Source organism: Oryza sativa, chromosome 10 (assembly GCF_034140825.1).
Source record: "Oryza sativa Japonica Group chromosome 10, ASM3414082v1".
Taxonomy (NCBI): domain Eukaryota; kingdom Viridiplantae; phylum Streptophyta; class Magnoliopsida; order Poales; family Poaceae; genus Oryza; species Oryza sativa.
In genome coordinates, this window is record NC_089044.1 from 20751051 (window position 1) to 20767295 (window position 16245).

At 41.6% G+C, this 16245-nt stretch overlaps 2 protein-coding genes across 2 annotated transcripts; one reads left to right on the plus strand and one right to left on the minus strand.

Annotated features, from left to right (window-relative positions):
* The first annotated feature begins 1184 nt into the window (after positions 1-1184).
* On the plus strand, positions 1185-10663 carry LOC4349130 (uncharacterized). Its single transcript, XM_015759112.3, has 22 exons — positions 1185-1573; positions 2646-2900; positions 2983-3107; positions 3200-3244; positions 4003-4084; positions 4484-4552; positions 4661-4831; positions 4915-4980; positions 5794-5862; positions 5956-6024; positions 6569-6627; positions 6863-7144; positions 7671-7804; positions 8272-8366; positions 8468-8512; positions 8635-8694; positions 8868-8969; positions 9237-9288; positions 9367-9419; positions 9523-9587; positions 9964-10015; positions 10165-10663. The coding sequence occupies exons 1-22, from the start codon at positions 1376-1378 to the stop codon at positions 10240-10242; spliced, it is 2226 nt and encodes a 741-aa protein (XP_015614598.1). The 5' UTR covers positions 1185-1375; the 3' UTR covers positions 10243-10663.
* A 295-nt stretch (positions 10664-10958) lies between these two features.
* On the minus strand, positions 10959-14455 carry LOC4349131 (DNA excision repair protein ERCC-1). Its single transcript, XM_015757478.3, has 9 exons — positions 14141-14455; positions 14000-14063; positions 13784-13887; positions 13337-13436; positions 13155-13231; positions 12687-12786; positions 12392-12463; positions 12170-12238; positions 10959-11957 (listed from the first exon to the last, which is right to left on the minus strand). Exons 1-9 carry the CDS (start codon positions 14407-14409, stop codon positions 11649-11651), a joined length of 1164 nt encoding a protein of 387 aa, XP_015612964.3. The 5' UTR covers positions 14410-14455; the 3' UTR covers positions 10959-11648.
* Positions 14456-16245: the final 1790 nt, after the last annotated feature.

Consider the following 16245-nt stretch of genomic DNA (forward strand, 5'->3'; position numbering starts at 1 on the left):
TCACGGTCACGGCGCGGGGTAGGCCGGGCCCCGGGGAACGAAACGCGCCGGGTTTGACAAGAGTTTCTCGCGGAAACGGCTCGTTGGCGGCGGTGGCCGGTGGGACGGATCCGCACGGCGCAAATCGCGCGTCGCGTGTGCCGTGCCGTGCGCGAGCCTAGCCTAGCCTTCTCGGCTAGGTGGGCCTGGCCCGCGCGAGGGGGGTTTCGTAGCGTACGTACTCCGTCCGTCCTCGGCCGTGGTACCACCGGGCGGGCCGGGGCCGCGGCGGCTTAACCTGGGGAAGCGCTAGTAGTAGAAGCCGCTTGGCAAGTTGCGCGCCGCTGCCGGGGGCGCAACACGCGGCCGCTGGCCCGGGCGAACTGTTTGGTGGGGGATCCTCTCTGCCAGAGAAGACGAGCCCGTTTTGTTTGTTTCTTCCGGCCTCCGTGTGGTACATCCGTACATACTACCGCATGTGTACAGAAACTGACTGCTAATGCATGGCACGACAATTTACAGTACTGTACTAGTACTAATCCATGGGATTTGCCAGTTCTCAAGCACGGCTGTTTTTTTAGTACTAGCTGGCATCGATTGGTTTCTTCCGTGTTCCTTTCGTAACAAGGGAGTTCTTCTTAGATAGGTTGTCGATACCACCGGCAACATTACATCAACAATACCAGTATAAAAATCTTATCTTAGTTGCTGTATTGGATTCGATTTAATTCTGCAATTTGGATCTAGTATATCCGCAGTTTGATATCGAAGAATTCTGTTTGTGTAAAAAAAGAAAAGAAAAGAAGAATTCTGTGTAGAAACATTCAGGAAACCTACTCCTACTCCCCATCTGTGATGTGCACAAACGATCCGCGCCGAAGGCCCAGCATCGGGAGGCGGAGATCTATCAGGCGGTCAAGCTCTGCTGTACCCCGCCACGCCGCTCCCTCGCAGTCACCGCCTTGAGCAGTTCCCCCCGCTGCCAGGTGGGCCCCACCTAACAGCAGGCCCCACGTGTCACCGACCCGCCTCCCACGTTAAAGCCTCCCCCACAGCCCACAATCGCCGCTCCCCCGCACCGCTTCCTGCCACGTCACCCCCTCGCCCCCGAAATTATTATTTTCCTCCCTTTTACGACCTCGTTTCTTAAAGCGTCCTTCCGTTCGCTATCTCTTCTTCTCCTCTTCTCTCCCCTTCTCTCTCTTGGTTTCTCTCTCTAGCCATCGGCTGCCTCTCTCTCTCTCTCTCTCCTCGCTGCCCCATAGGTGGACGCGGGTCAACGGGCCGGTCGCCGGCGGCGGCGGCTGCGGCGGCGAGAGGAGGTAGAAGCTCCGGCGATCGCGAGGGCAGGCGGCGGGTTGGTGCGCTGCCGGCTTCGAGTTCGAGCGGGCGGGCCATGGGGAGGAACGGGAGCGTCAAGCGTACGTCGTCGTCGGGGGCGGCGGCGGCGTTCACGGCGAATCCCCGCGACTACCAGCTCATGGAGGAGGTCGGGTACGGGGCGCACGCCGTCGTGTACCGCGCGCTGTTCGTCCCCAGGAACGACGTCGTGGCTGTCAAGTGCCTGGATCTCGATCAGCTCAACAACAACATCGTGAGCATCTGCTGCATCGCCCCCTGTGCTTCCTTGCTTTTGTACGGTTTCGGGATTGTAGGTATTGTTTGCTGTTTGATCTAGCGAGAGATCCGTAGGTAGATTGGAGTATCTACTACTGATTTGGTAGTTTCGAAGATGAGGATGGAATTTTAGTTCGAATGACATCCTATCAGGCTCTGATGCTTCGGTGTTTGCTTTTGGATTACGATGTTAGCTACTTAGCATTTACTGTATTTGGTACTGCGGTAGTAGATGCTGCTAAGTCAGGTTAAGCTCAAATGCTGTCCTGTGCATGTTTGTGTTTCTAGATTATTTCGGCGCGGTTACTCTTGCAAGTGAAATTGCTGGTGAGATTTTGAGTTGAAAATTTTAGTCGATCACTTAGGGGGAGAATCTTTTTTAGTCATAAACTGGACGAGATGAGTTGCATGTTGTGGGACATCATGGCTCACTGGCTACAAACCTGGGTTGTTGGGGTGAGTTGATTTTGCATGTGTCAGTTCGGGTCTGCATAGGCAGGGATGCAGTTTATGCTGATACTTCAGTACATATCTGCACAAGCATCTTTGTGTATATATTTCTGTGTATGTGGATGGTGGGCATAACATTGGGGACAATGAATTCTACAAGACGTCACCTAGTGCTACATGTACCTTAGGAAGTTCACAAGATAAGGTTTGCCTTGTGTGGTCCTTATCCTTGGGGACTTTGAGGGAGAGGGGAGGGGGGGTGGCATCTGCATTCTGTTGGTATCATCAGTATACCAGCATGTATTGCGGTATCGGTAAAGCAATTGATATTATACCAGACTAATAAAGCAACTATAGTACCAGGTCAACCGAGTTTCAAACAATACCTCTTATATTTATGCCATGGACTTCTACTTCTAGCCATTTGTTAGGATGGATTTACCTATCACTTTTTTATTAAAAGAAAGATGCGAAAACCTTTCTTGGAGTAAACAGTGTGGCATTTATCATCACTGTTGATATGTCTGACTTTCGTTTCTCATTTCCCCTTCCTGAAGCTATAAATAAATTTATTTCTTATAGTTGTGCACCATTTGTAGGATGAAATCCAACGGGAGGCTCAAATCATGAGCTTGATAGAGCATCCTAATGTCATCAGGGCTTACTGCTCATTTGTTGTTGAGCACAGCCTTTGGGTAGTAATGCCATTTATGACTGAGGGTTCATGTCTGCACCTAATGAAGATTGCATATCCTGATGGTTTCGAGGAACCTGTTATTGGCTCTATTCTAAAGGAAACACTTAAGGCTTTGGAGTACCTTCACAGGCAAGGACAAATCCATCGTGATGTCAAGGTTAGCTTCTGTCAAATATTGTAATCATCTGATTTGATGTTATTTACTTCAATTTATCTTTGCTCAATGTGACACTTGGCAGGCCGGCAATATCCTTGTTGATAATGCTGGTATAGTGAAGCTTGGGGACTTCGGCGTGTCTGCTTGTATGTTTGATAGAGGTGATCGACAAAGATCTAGGAACACATTTGTGGGAACACCGTGTTGGTAAGAACCATTTTTTTCTTCTAATGAAATTAAATAAACATTATGGAACTTGAGAATGCTGACTTGTTTTGTGGCTCTAATTTTGCTTTTAGGATGGCTCCAGAAGTGCTCCAGCCAGGCACTGGATATAACTTCAAGTATGTTTACATTGAATTATACATGGCATATGACTTGTGTGTATATTTACATCGAATTATACATGCCTCAATGCAATCCTGAATGTAAATGAAGCATATTCTTTGTTAGATTTGGTGCAAAAAATACAGCCATCACATTTTCCACGAATAGATTTTATACATGGCATACTTGCATTTGTATTATTCCGTGTATGCGTTTTTTTTTTCATTCATTGTTCTTGTTAACCATCATCAGCATGTTAGAACAAAAAATAAAGTATGATAGAACCAGTAATGTCCACCCTGGTTTACATGATTGCATTGCATTTTGTCATATTTTTAGGTAAGCCAGGAGCTTTTCTTTTCCATTAGGAATACAATGCAGAATAGAAAGAGGATAATATGGTGGCAATAGTGTCGGATGTCAGATCATGTCACACTTAATTTAAGTTCGCTAATGTATTCCTGGGCACACATTTATCTTCTATATACATATTTCACAATGATGCTATGCTTGCTTTTGGAAAAGTAATTTTTGACAAAATCTATACTTGCTGAATGGATGCAATCTGCTCACAGTGAGAGAATACATGATGTCATGACACTTAAAAAGATGATAACTTCTGATAATTTATATTTTTCGCACTGCATTTGATGAATTGCCAGCACTCCAATGTTTTCTCTTTGCTGTGTATATCGTCAGTTGCTAACAAAGATGGACTTACAACCTTCCTCTTTGTGCTAATAAAGATGGACTTACGATCAGTCTATTTATGCAGAGCTGACATATGGTCATTTGGAATCACTGCACTTGAACTTGCCCATGGCCATGCACCGTTTTCAAAGTATCCCCCTATGAAGGTAGTGATTTAATGTTGTTCAAGTAAAAGTAGTTATTTATCTACGTGAAATTTTTCTGATGGATGTTTGCTCATATTTATGGCTAGATTTGGTAAATCAGTAAATGTTATAATAATATTTTCTGTTCTTCCCTCTCTTCTTTCATTTGGTGAACTAACTAAATATTTCATAGATTGGAGTCACCAACTTATGTCAATATGCTTTCCATGATCTTTTACTATTACCTATGTAGTCTTCCTCTCATATATTTGAGCCCATAATTTGTTTAGTTAATCGCAATGATCCTCAATGGCATGTGAGATCATCTGGTGGTTCTGATAGTTTTGCCACTGTATTGGGCAAGATAATTGAGTCTATGGAATCATCATATTTATTCACTTTACTTCCTTTTGGCTGCAGGTTCTTCTCATGACCCTCCAGAATGCTCCACCTGGTCTCGACTATGATCGAGACCGAAGATTCTCAAAGGTAGTATCCATTCATCTAAATATTGACCATGAAGTTTGTCATTGTTTTCAACTACTACAAATTATATTATAGAATTTACCTTTCTAATTAAGCATATTTTGTGATCAGTCATTTAAGGAGATGGTTGCAATGTGCTTGGTAAAAGATCAAACAAAGAGACCAACAGCTGAGAAGTTGCTAAAGCATTCATTTTTCAAAAATGCAAAACCTCCAGAATTGACAATGAAGGGTATCTTAACTGATTTACCTCCTCTATGGGACCGTGTAAAGGCTCTCCAGGTATACTTCTATACTAAGTTGTCCCCCTTTTTCCCCTTGATTTTTAAAATAGCAGATGTCTTTACGCCTCTGTGTATTTACAGCTTAAAGATGCAGCACAGTTGGCCTTGAAGAAAATGCCTTCTTCTGAGCAGGAGGCACTCTCCATGGTTTGTGACATGCAACTTAATGATTATGTTGTTTTATGCTTAAGATATCTTTTCATTTTGATCATTCAAACAGTCCGTCATTTGTGTGTGTTTAGAACATGTTAGGTTGTAGAAGTGGCCCTAAAAGCACCCATTATTTTAATTGTACAGACTGCAATGCATGCTTATGAAAGAAACTCTAGAAAACTGTACAATTGTATTTTGAAAAAGGAGGAGACGAGTTCTTTGATATGCATAATTTAGTTAAAAGCACCTAGTAGGCATAAATGGATTAATCAACACAGAATTGTTATAGATGTTTTGCAACAGAGGTGCTTTTTTCATGAATCATGACAACTTTGGTGGGAACTGCATTTTTTTAGTCACCTTCTGTTTTAAAAATTGTCCATGGATAATTTTGCAAGGATATATTAGAAATAAAAAAGCATAAATCATTTGAGAAGAATATAATTTACAGTAAATTTCACAAAGCTGCATTTATTTGGCTGTAACTATCACTTTGCTGCAACTTTAGCTGGTATTTCATGAAACTACAACATTAGCAAACGATTTTATCATAAAACTGCAACTTTACCTCCAACATATGATGACATATGGGCCCAACTTGCAACATTATGAGCATTGCATATGTGTATAGCAGGTGGGACCAAACTTTTCAGATGAAGTTGCAGCTTTCTGGTAAAATCATACACTATTGTTGCAGCCATCTGAAATACCTGGCTAAAGCTGCAGCAAACTGATTTTTTTTTAACAAAATAGTTGCACCTTTATGAAATATACTCTCTATCATTTAACAAGTGAACTATCTAACAGAGTGAATACCAACGAGGTGTTAGTGCATGGAACTTCGATGTTGAAGATCTCAAGGCCCAAGCATCACTAGTATGCTACTATGCTTATTCTTTCTATGCCAGCTTATTTTTCCATTCTACCTTATCTGCATGTAACTTATTCCTAAGTTGACTGACTTTATAGATTCGTGATGATGAACCCCCTGAAATAAAAGAAGACGATGATACTGCAAGAACCATTGAAGTTGAAAAGGTTGCACATATTCTTGCTTACCTTTGTTTTTCATGGGAAATTTTGTTGGCAGCCTGCGCTACAAAGCTTCCAAGTTCTGAATATAGCCAGAGTCACTTTGGCGACCCTGGGCAGCAGCCCAGGCTTGTTGGCAAATAGGCAGTATAATTTTTATATTATTATAATGATTGAAAATAGAATTATCGTAGCAAATACTAAACGTAGTTAGATTTGCCAGCTCAAAATTTGTTGGCTCCACCACGGGCCATGGTACTACAGTTTCGAATAAGTATCAGCTAGGCTATCCAACTGAAGCTGTTTAGCATGACCACACAGTGGGCTTACTACATGCATCTGGGTGAAAAGGCTTGTGTAACATTAATTCGTTCAAATCTAGACTGATCTTGTGCTCAGGGAACCTGAGGAATGTATACCTTGTATTAGTTTTGTAGCGCACTTATATGGAGCCATATAATTTCCTTTCTTTAAGTTGTTAATTTAATTAACACAAAAAAAAACGTGTTGGGTAATTCTGATTTGCAGTCACTTTTTGTTCAAACCTCAGGATTCATTTTCTAGGAATCATTTGGGGAAGTCGTCGAGTACAATTGAAAATTTCTTCAGGTTAAGCCATTCTTTTATCTCTCTTAGTGAAATATATTTAGAGCTGCTCATTTTATATCTCCATATTTGCAAATCTGTGTATTACTACAGAGTGCTGATCCAATTCTTGAACTAATGGGGATATTAGAAATATAATAGTTCTCTAGCCTTTCTGCTGTTATAAACTTACGTAGTTTTTATTATTATTATTTTTGTTAAAGCATCTTTAGTGAAATGTAGCCTTCTGTTATTTCAGTGGACGGACCTCTACCACTGCAGCAAATTCGGATGGAAAAGGCGATTTTTCATTTGAAGCTTTTGATTTTGGTGAAAACAACGTTGATACTAAAATTATGCCCAATGGGTATGAAAACGCTAGATCAGAGAATAGCTCATCACCCTCTACATCAAAGCAAGATCCAGAGTCAAAATATTGGAGAAGTACTTCTGGACAGAAACAACAAACTTCTGGCACTCCAGCTGTCCATTCTGGTGGGGTTAATAGCTCAACAACTGAAAAGGGCCATGGTGTTGAAAGGTCTGTTATCTGTTTAACAATTTTTCCAGCATGCTATTGTTCGGAATTGTGATTGATTAAGAGTACCTTTTTCATTTTGATTCATCTAGGCAGTAGCTCAGCAAGTGAATGGGAATTACAGTTTTTGGAGGAATCATTCAACTTTTTCTTGTTTACTTTGCACTCTTTTTTTTTTTTGGTGGGGGGGGGGGGTCAGTGTTGGTATGCGATCATAGCCATCATCCAAGTTATATAGCTTTACAAATTTGGCATGTTTCTCATTAATTCACAACAAATAAAGAGCAAATAACGTCTTACCTTGTCCTCTTTTCAATAATCACAACTGCTTAATTCTTCTGATTATTTGTTTACCATGGGATAGTAGCTTTTTTCTCTTCGCTTTTTTTTTATTAATCTGGCTCATCATTACTTGTTTATGGCCTCACTAGACTTTTCTTCTTGAAAATGCTGCAACATGATAAGTTGTTTGCTGGCATTTCCTTGTGCTCTTCCAAGGTTCATTTAATTATTATATTGGTTATGACAGGGATGCAACTGTTCAATTGGCATCTGATAAACTTAGGACTGAAACGAGAAGAGCAACAAATCTTAGTGGTCCATTGTCACTGCCAACTCGTGCTTCTGCAAACAGTCTGTCAGCTCCTATTCGATCTTCAGGAGGTACAAGTCGTATACTCCCTCTATCCCAATTTGATCATCCCCTAAACAAAGAGCACCAAAACCAAGGACACCAAAACATCCATCATCTAAAATTTATCCTCATTGATTAAAGTGCTTTGCCCCTTCACGTCCAACAGAAATTATTTCACACTTTAAATGTTGCATGGGTTGAACGAATAGAAACTAATCTTGGTTGGCTGCATGCATGCAGTGCATTGCATGATGCACATTTACTCTTTGCACAAATAAACAAAGAAACAATTTGTTAGATGATGATCATTTTGCGAAAACCTCAAAAATCCTACATGATGATCAAATTGGGATGGAGGGAGTATTATCTTGTGGCAAACATCCATTGTTTTCACTAGCATTACTGTTGAACAGCAACATATGGAAAGGATTTTCTTTCTTTATCCTGTTTAGATATGACTTTGAACATCTGGTTGATATTCTTTCAATCATTGTAGGATATGTAGATTCTTTGGGCGACAAGTCTAAACGTAACGTGGTGGAGATTAAAGGACGGTTTTCCGTGACATCTGAGAATGTTGATCTTGCTAAGGTGAGTGCAATGGCTGGGTGCATTTCTAATTAAATTAAAGTAATCTAAACAGATTAGAATTACATCATGTGGACAAAAATGAATAATTTATTACTTTCCAGGTTCAGGAAGTTCCATTGAGTAGCCTCTCCCGCAAATCACCACAGGTGAGATTTGTAGTACTAATATTACGGTCATTTTTTATCTAGCACATAGTTACAACCCATGTTAATTGATTACACTTCATTCATTACAGCCCACGCTAATTGATTTATACTTGTTTTTTCAGGCTTCACCACTAAAAAAATCTGCTAGCGTTGGTGATTGGTTGGTGAACACTAAGCCAATGGTATAAATCTTTTTTCACATGATTGTATAAAACCCATGAAAATAATTTTCTTTCTGGAAAGTATGTTACTTCCTGAAATGGGAATTACCATTGGATCAAATCTACCTACTTTTACTCTTTTGCCATTTTTGTCAGAGCTGACCTGATTTTTCTAAAATTCATATATGCTGCAGTCTAACAGTCATCATGTGAAGGAACTCTGCAATAGCTCCGTATCATCATCAATTTTAATTCCCCACCTTGAGAACCTTGTGAAACAAACTATGTTTCAGCAGGTATGGAGGGAACTTACCACACTATGTTTGAGAATGTATAGGACATTATGGTAAAGTGATAAATTATCTACTTCCTCCGTTTCACAATGTAAGTCATTCTAGCATTTCCCACATTCATATTGATGTTAATAAATCTAGGTAGATATATATGTCTAGATTCATTAACATCAATATGAATGTTGAAAATGCTAGAATGACTTACATTGTGAAACGGAGGGAGTATCTGATAGATTTCTAAGTAACACTTTTACTATTTCATTGCCTCAGGATCTGATAATGAATGTGTTAAGTAGCTTGCAACAGAATGAGAAAGTTGATGGTAAATATTTCTACCCTATCGTTATTGAAGTTGCCTGATTTCTGTTGGCTAAAAGCCATAATTCTTTCTTCTTGTCAGGAGTATTGTCTGGAATATCCCCACAACTCCGAAATACGGATAGTGACACAATGGTAAGCATGTTTTTGAGTACTGATGTGAGTTGGCCCTTTCCCAATTACAGCACTTCCTCTAAAAGTCTTGTGTAACTAAAAATGTCTGTTTGTTCTTTGGCAGGTTGGATCAGTTAATTCTGAAAAAGAACGGTCGTTACTTGTTAAAATTTCAGAATTGCAATCTAGGTAGGCCTTCTGCGGATCTGTCAGCTATTTTACAATAATCCCACCATCAAATCACTGCTACAATTTCCTATTTATAAGTTCACGACCCACATATTGCCAGTATAGTGACAATCATGTTCAAGTTTGGCTACTCCAGTTGGGTAGCTAAACTTGTTTGAGCTGCAGTTTTATCAGTTGCCTCCTTGTCATGTCTGTTTAATTTGATTCTTCAATAATGCTACAAGTTATCTTTATTTTGAATATACATATGGACTGCACATATCATTTATGGCCTTTTAATATTTTTAATATTGTTTTTATCTTACAAGGTATGCTGTAGCTGTATGGCTTTGATTACTGAATGATCAAACTTACCCTTTTTTCCCCTTTCCTGCAGAATGATTACTTTGACTGATGAACTGATTGCAGCTAAGCTAAAGCATGTACAGGTCAGTGTTGATATTTCCTTATATAGTTGATTACGTTATATTCATGCTGTTAAGCAGCTGCAATCACGGGCCCTCTTGGCCAGTTCTTCCACAATTCATGTCGGCAGTTAGACAAATTATTCATAGTGTTTTGTTCCACATCATTTCAGTTGCAGCAAGAGTTAAATGCATTGTACTGCCGAGAAGAAATAGAAGACATTAGGGATGATGACAACGAAGAAACATGAAGAAACATAACGCCAGACATTCGACTGATATGAATTGCCTGCCCTGGCTTGCATCGATTGCTTCGCTAACTGCCAGTGAAGATGAGTTTAACAAGAGAACCTCATCAACCTGCACTTCCTGAATCATAAAATTGGTAGAATTCGCAGAAGCCAGCTCATGCAGGTGCTCTAAGAAAATTCGTTCTGGGAAGGTTGACATGCCCTGGCCTGGTGCCATCAGTGTGTATATTAGTTTTTTGTTAAGCTTTCTTTTCCATTTATTTTTTCAATGGTGTTTTGGTGGTCATGAAATTATGGTGCCGTGTATTTTACAGCTTCGGCCACAACTATCATTGAAATAGCTGTGATTATGTAGATCCTAGGGCGACCCGTTGGTTCTCATAGCAGAAAAGACAGCCTAATAAAATGTATTTTTTTTCTACCTGCTCTGGTTATTCTTTTATTCTTGTTTCAAATATGGCGACTTGAAAACTCCAGAACAGTTTGCATATCAATGGATCGTATTTATGAATAATGATTTAGATTTGGGAGTTTTTTCCTGGGTTTTTCTTTCATTCTTTCGATGTGTCTTACATCCTGATGTTTCTTAAGAACCAATTGTGTTCGGAAAAACATCATATGTTACCTAATTGCAAGTGTTTGGTCACGAGGTGAGAACATTTTCCATTTTTTTCGTTCTGCAGCATGGACCATAAGAGATAAGAGTACATAATCCATGTTCGGAAAAGGTCTTCATAGTCTCTATATTACAACTTACAAGGTAAAAAAGTCTGGACGTGAACATGTTTTGAAACTCATCCTTGCTAATAAAATTGGCGGTGTTCCTGTCTCTCTTTGGAGCAAATTACACGGAAAAATACAGAAAAAGCTGCAGCTACAACAACCATTACCAAACCGGGGACATTACATTTGAACTCAGCATTTTGGACTGTCATGGACCTCCTACCAAGCTACCGCTAATCTAATTATTGGTATTTTTCATCTGCTAACTTCCTTACTCATTGTAGCTGCTTTGATGGGGGACATGGAAGGATTGAAATAACAAGAGGTAATGTGAATCAGCTAAGGTTGCCTTTTTCAAGCAAGTAAACTAGTGGCTTCGCCTACCTTATTGTGTTGTAGACATCTTGAACAGTAAGTAAGGATCAACTTAGGCTTAAGCTAGAGCTGCTCCTTCTATCACATCGGATTCTAGTAAAGAGATGGCCCTTCTCGTCTGATCTGCATCAACAGGAATGCGGGAAAAGCTTCTTCTGGCCCCAGAGTCCCTAGCAGCCTTAAGCCCGTAAGCTACTTCCTTTAGTTGAACTGGTTGCTTTATAGGTCAATTGAATCTTAGCCAGTTTCTTCTTACTCCTTTTGTTCTCAACTGTCATGGACCTCCTACCAAGCTACCCCTAATCTAATTATTGGTCTTTTTCATCTCCCATAGTTGACTTGCTAGTACCTTCACCAGCCACATTTGTTGAATCACGATTCTGGTTGCGTATCTTTTCTGAATACTTGGCAAAGGCTTCAGTAAGGGCTGATCTTACATTAGAACTCTTCTTGTTCACGGATGCGTCTGGCTTCTCCACAGCATCCTGTGCACCATCATTTGTCGATGAAGGTTGGCCTGACGCCTTCTCTCTGTCAGGAGTGTCAGGCACTACAATGTTTGGGCGGCTGGAAACCCGTTTGAATGGCTCGTGGAAAGTGTCATGAAGTCGTTTTACCTATAATAATTGAATAATGTCTAACATTAATTGAACAAAACATGACAAAGGACACCAACATTGAATGAAGGATAACGGCGAAGCAATATAAACAAGACTACAAGAAGTGTGCTTCCATAGTTTCTCTCCAAAGGAATAACCAACATGTAGGTCACAAAGAAATATTTCCAATGAATGATAACAACAGAAAACTGAGATCTAAAAGGTAGTACCTTCCGCTCACCAATTCCTGGGCATCGAGCTAGTTCTTCCATAGAAGCATTCATAACTTGTGAAAGTGACTGTAAATATATGAACAAAGGCACATTTAGCTTATATCGTGCATCTTCTGTGGGGAGCCCTATTTTTTCAGTCTCGCAAAATAGAACTTGCTACCAAACAAGTATACTATACAATGTAAGCATGCCATATTAGGGCATCTTCATCCAGCTTACCCCAAAAGATGAGCCAAGCGTCACAACATCTGTCTTGTTAACATGCCGAATGGATGTAAGAGCATGCGTCAACTGCAAAACCATATCCAAAACTTAAAATGAGCAGTATCAATTAAATGATCACCATCTATATAGAGATTAATCATAACAGAACAGTCAAACAATTGAGTTAGTTGTGGGGAAAATTTTCTGATAACTTATCCATAGTAGCTCAACGCTTCACCAATTGTTCAAAATGAGATAGTCAGATGTACTCCATAGTATCTAGTTTGAAGTTGAGTGAGTACATGCATACCCTTGATAAATAGTCATTATCCATATGTTCACGAATGCTGTCAGCTGACTTGTTTTCGTACACTTTAATGGTCTCCAAGTACCGACCACACTCCTCCAGGCTATAGGAGAAAGTAGTGTGATCACATAACATGTTCATAAACATTGGCATCCATATGAGTACATTATTGTTAGTTCGTTAATACAAAATTCTCCAATTCACATGATGAAAGAGCCATTAGAGCCTATTTTTCAATAGCTAACTCATGTGCGCATCTATTCCTGAATTTAAAATTTCTAGATAAAATGTTTGACAAGCGGTCCCATTGAGTCATACAAAATCCTGGTTCTTCAGAGACAATATAGAACAATGAACAAGACATGGTGATCTAGAAAATCATTCAAAATTACAGTGAACTGACAGAACAGTATATAAGTACTCCAAATTGAGCGAAAGAGAAAGAAAAAAAAAAACGTTACAGAGTATTACCTCCATCCACACAAGAGGGTGCAGTCATGTAGCAGTGATGTTCTTGTAACTTCATGTAAAGGTTTGACGACATCTTCCTAAGCAATAAATTCATAAACGTTAAGATCACTAAACTTCTTTTGCACATTTCTCCAAAAGCATGTCCACGGATAAATCAAGATTGTCAAGTGATTGAAACTTACAACATCAATATGGCACAAAATGACGCGGAGCTTGAAATTCTTCTGCAACTCTCTTATCCGATAATACAAGTAGTCAGGGTGTAGAAGATGGTACCGGAGACTGAATCCACCACAGCACAAAACACATAGTAAGAATCAAGAAATGCCATGGTCTCATGCATAATTATTGCGCGGCATAGCTCCTTTCCCTGAGAAGGTTTAAGGAGTAGCTATGATTACAGTTCACAGTGCAACAGACTAGAGTCTAGAGCTACAACATTGAATATTTTTTTTCAACAAAGTTTATGCTGCGCGCATTCATCTACTCGTCTTCCCTGGCAGCAAAAGAGGCAATCGACAAATGCTTCCCTTAGAAACACATACTAATCTAATGTCACTCTCTGTTCGAATTATTGCCACACAGATATACTCACAGGAGCAAAGCTAGAGAGGGGGGAAGTTAAAAACCTTATGTACAGTGCGCATGACGATTGCCCGAGCACGTAGTCCGGCACTATATCGGCGTACGTCCACCTCGCGTTCCTGATGTGCTTCAGTAAGGGATTCCCTTTCTGCCCAAAAGGCACGAAATTCCCCACAGAAAGTGGGGAAAATCAATCTCCAAACAAGAAAAATAAAAGAGAGCCGATTCAAGGTGCGATGGCAATAATCGCATACGGTTACCTGCCTATGGCTCACAAGAATGGCGTTCTTTGGCGCCTGAGCAGCTGAGCTAGCCTGAGGCGGTCTGCGGGAAGAAACCGAACTCAGAATCAGGAGGCGAGGCGTCACAGAAAGAAATCGAGGGAGATAAGAGGAGAGTACCTTGGGGTGGTCGTCTGTGGTGGCGGCGGTGGCGGGGAGTAGAACTCGGTGGATTTGAGGAAGGAGAAGGCCTGCGAAAACGACGACGAGGAGGAGGAGGAGGAGGCGGCGGTGGTGGGTGGAGGGTTGTAGGAGGGCGGCGCGGCGGAGGATGAGGCGCCACTCCCGAACACCTCCTGGTAGGAAGGGATCTTGATGAGGTTCTTCCCGGGCTCCGGCTGCCGCCGCCGCCGCCCCGCGTGCTGCGGCTCCTCCCACTGCCCATCCATGGCGCCACCGCCACCCTCTCTCAGCTTTGCCGCCGCGACGACCCGCAAGCCGCGGACTCGGAGGGGGTGGAGCCTTCGTGGACTGGACTGGACTGGAATTCCAATTAGATGGGCCCTGTTCAGGCCCATGGATCCGAAACGTCACGGGCCTCTCGTAGTTGGATGCAAGTTGGGCCCTCCAGAACAGAAGTCCAGATTAGCACAAAACCTGGTTGGGTCTCAACCGTTTGGTCACCAAAATGGATTGCCAGAATTACATGCACTCCTTAAGCAGAGTGATTGTGTGTTGATGATTAAAATTGACGGGTATCCTTGTTTGTTACTACTACTTGGAGCGAAATGATTTTCGATTTCAACAGAGTACTACTCCGTTTTTTTTTAAAAAAAAAAAAGATACAGCCGATTTGAAAGTATGTTAGGTGAGCTGCCGAGCCCCAGGCATCCTGTCTTCCGGTAGCCTGGAGAGTTAACAAATGGCAAGTCTTCTAACGCCAGCGGCCAGCTACGTAGTCGACGGCGACGACGGGGTACTCAGGATCGGTGTGGGCGATGGATGGTTCAACAACTAGTGTACGCAACTACGTAGCGCATGCGTGCACTTGGGCAGTTGGACACACAACATGATAATGTACCGGAAATATTCCCGGTGGATATGCCGCGTATCAGTGTCGACGGCGTACGTACGTCTGGGAGCATTGTTTATCACCACCCACCGTCCTCGTGTCTCCAAAGTCCAAACCATCCAGCAGAGGGTTGCTGTGTCGTGTCGTGTGTCACCGAGTACTTAGTAGTACTAGCACGCACTACTTATGAGGTTATGCCATATAGGAGTACTGTATATCCGTGCACACAGTACTATTCTTTGTAGACGAAATGAATCAACCACCACCTGCGTATACGATTTGCCTAATTTGTTTCCTGTTCCCGACTTGCTCCGATGCTTTAGCAGTAACATAGCTTGTCGATGGCATAGCATATATATCTAGTTATAAAAAAAAAGCATAGCATATATATCTCCCGACAATATGGGAATAAAATCACTCGCGCGCACGTAACAACACCATGTCACCATCCATCATCAAGGACCACCACGTATCGTACGTAGTGCGAAACGGCACCGCAACGACTCAGCTCACGGCTGGAGTGGACCGCACCCGCGCGGTGTGACCCCTGCACTGCATGTCTGCAACGGCGCCAAGACGAAGCTAAAACGGAATGGAGTATGAAATACAGAAGGTGTAACTTACTTAATTTATTTTATTTTAAATTGAGTTTAAACTTATAAGTTTGTATTAAAAAGATGCACACATGATGAAAATAGATACGAGCTATATAAGCCTATAACTATAAATTTTTTATCGGATTCCTGAGCAACCTTCATATATTTTAGCTCCGCCCTGAAGGAAAGTATCAGCTCAGCTGCATCAAGCTATCACTCCGTTCAAAAAAAAAAAAACTTCTAAAATCAAATTTGGACAATCATTTGTTCAAAGGTCGTTCACAGAAATTAATATATATTTTTTTGGAAGGACCGAGCACCGGCGCGCCTACGATGCAGCCCGACGTCCCATGACGCGCATCGCCACTCACTCGCCAACGGTAGGCGGAGGCGCAGAGCCGCGCGGATCGTCAGAAAAACGGGGACGTCTCGTGTCGAATTTCCGGAGAAATACACGCGTGACGCGAGCCTGGGGCCTCAGGCCTCAGGCCAGCACGCGTGAGGGCGTGACGCATCAGGCCAGGGAAGACGCCAAGAAAGGGCATATGATGTGAGCTATACAGGCCAGCTCGCTTAGAGCAGGTACTCCCTCTCAAAATAAGACAAATACTTATTTA

What these genes read in the sequence shown, in the direction of transcription:
- LOC4349131 (XM_015757478.3), bottom strand. Translation starts at nt 14,409, where the DNA reads ATGGATGGGCAGTGGGAGGAGCCGCAGCACGCGGGGCGGCGGCGGCGG. An exon ending in TTTTGTGCCATATTGATGTT is followed by an intron (nt 13,232 to 13,336) that starts GTAAGTTTCAAT and finishes TTTATTGCTTAG; the next exon opens with GAAGATGTCGTCAAACCTTT. An exon ending in CAGGAATTGGTGAGCGGAAG is followed by an intron (nt 11,958 to 12,169) that starts GTACTACCTTTT and finishes CAATTATTATAG; the next exon opens with GTAAAACGACTTCATGACAC.
- LOC4349130 (XM_015759112.3), top strand. Translation starts at nt 1,376, where the DNA reads ATGGGGAGGAACGGGAGCGTCAAGCGTACGTCGTCGTCGGGGGCGGCG. An exon ending in GAGACCGAAGATTCTCAAAG is followed by an intron (nt 4,553 to 4,660) that starts GTAGTATCCATT and finishes TTTTGTGATCAG; the next exon opens with TCATTTAAGGAGATGGTTGC. An exon ending in ATACGGATAGTGACACAATG is followed by an intron (nt 9,420 to 9,522) that starts GTAAGCATGTTT and finishes GTTCTTTGGCAG; the next exon opens with GTTGGATCAGTTAATTCTGA.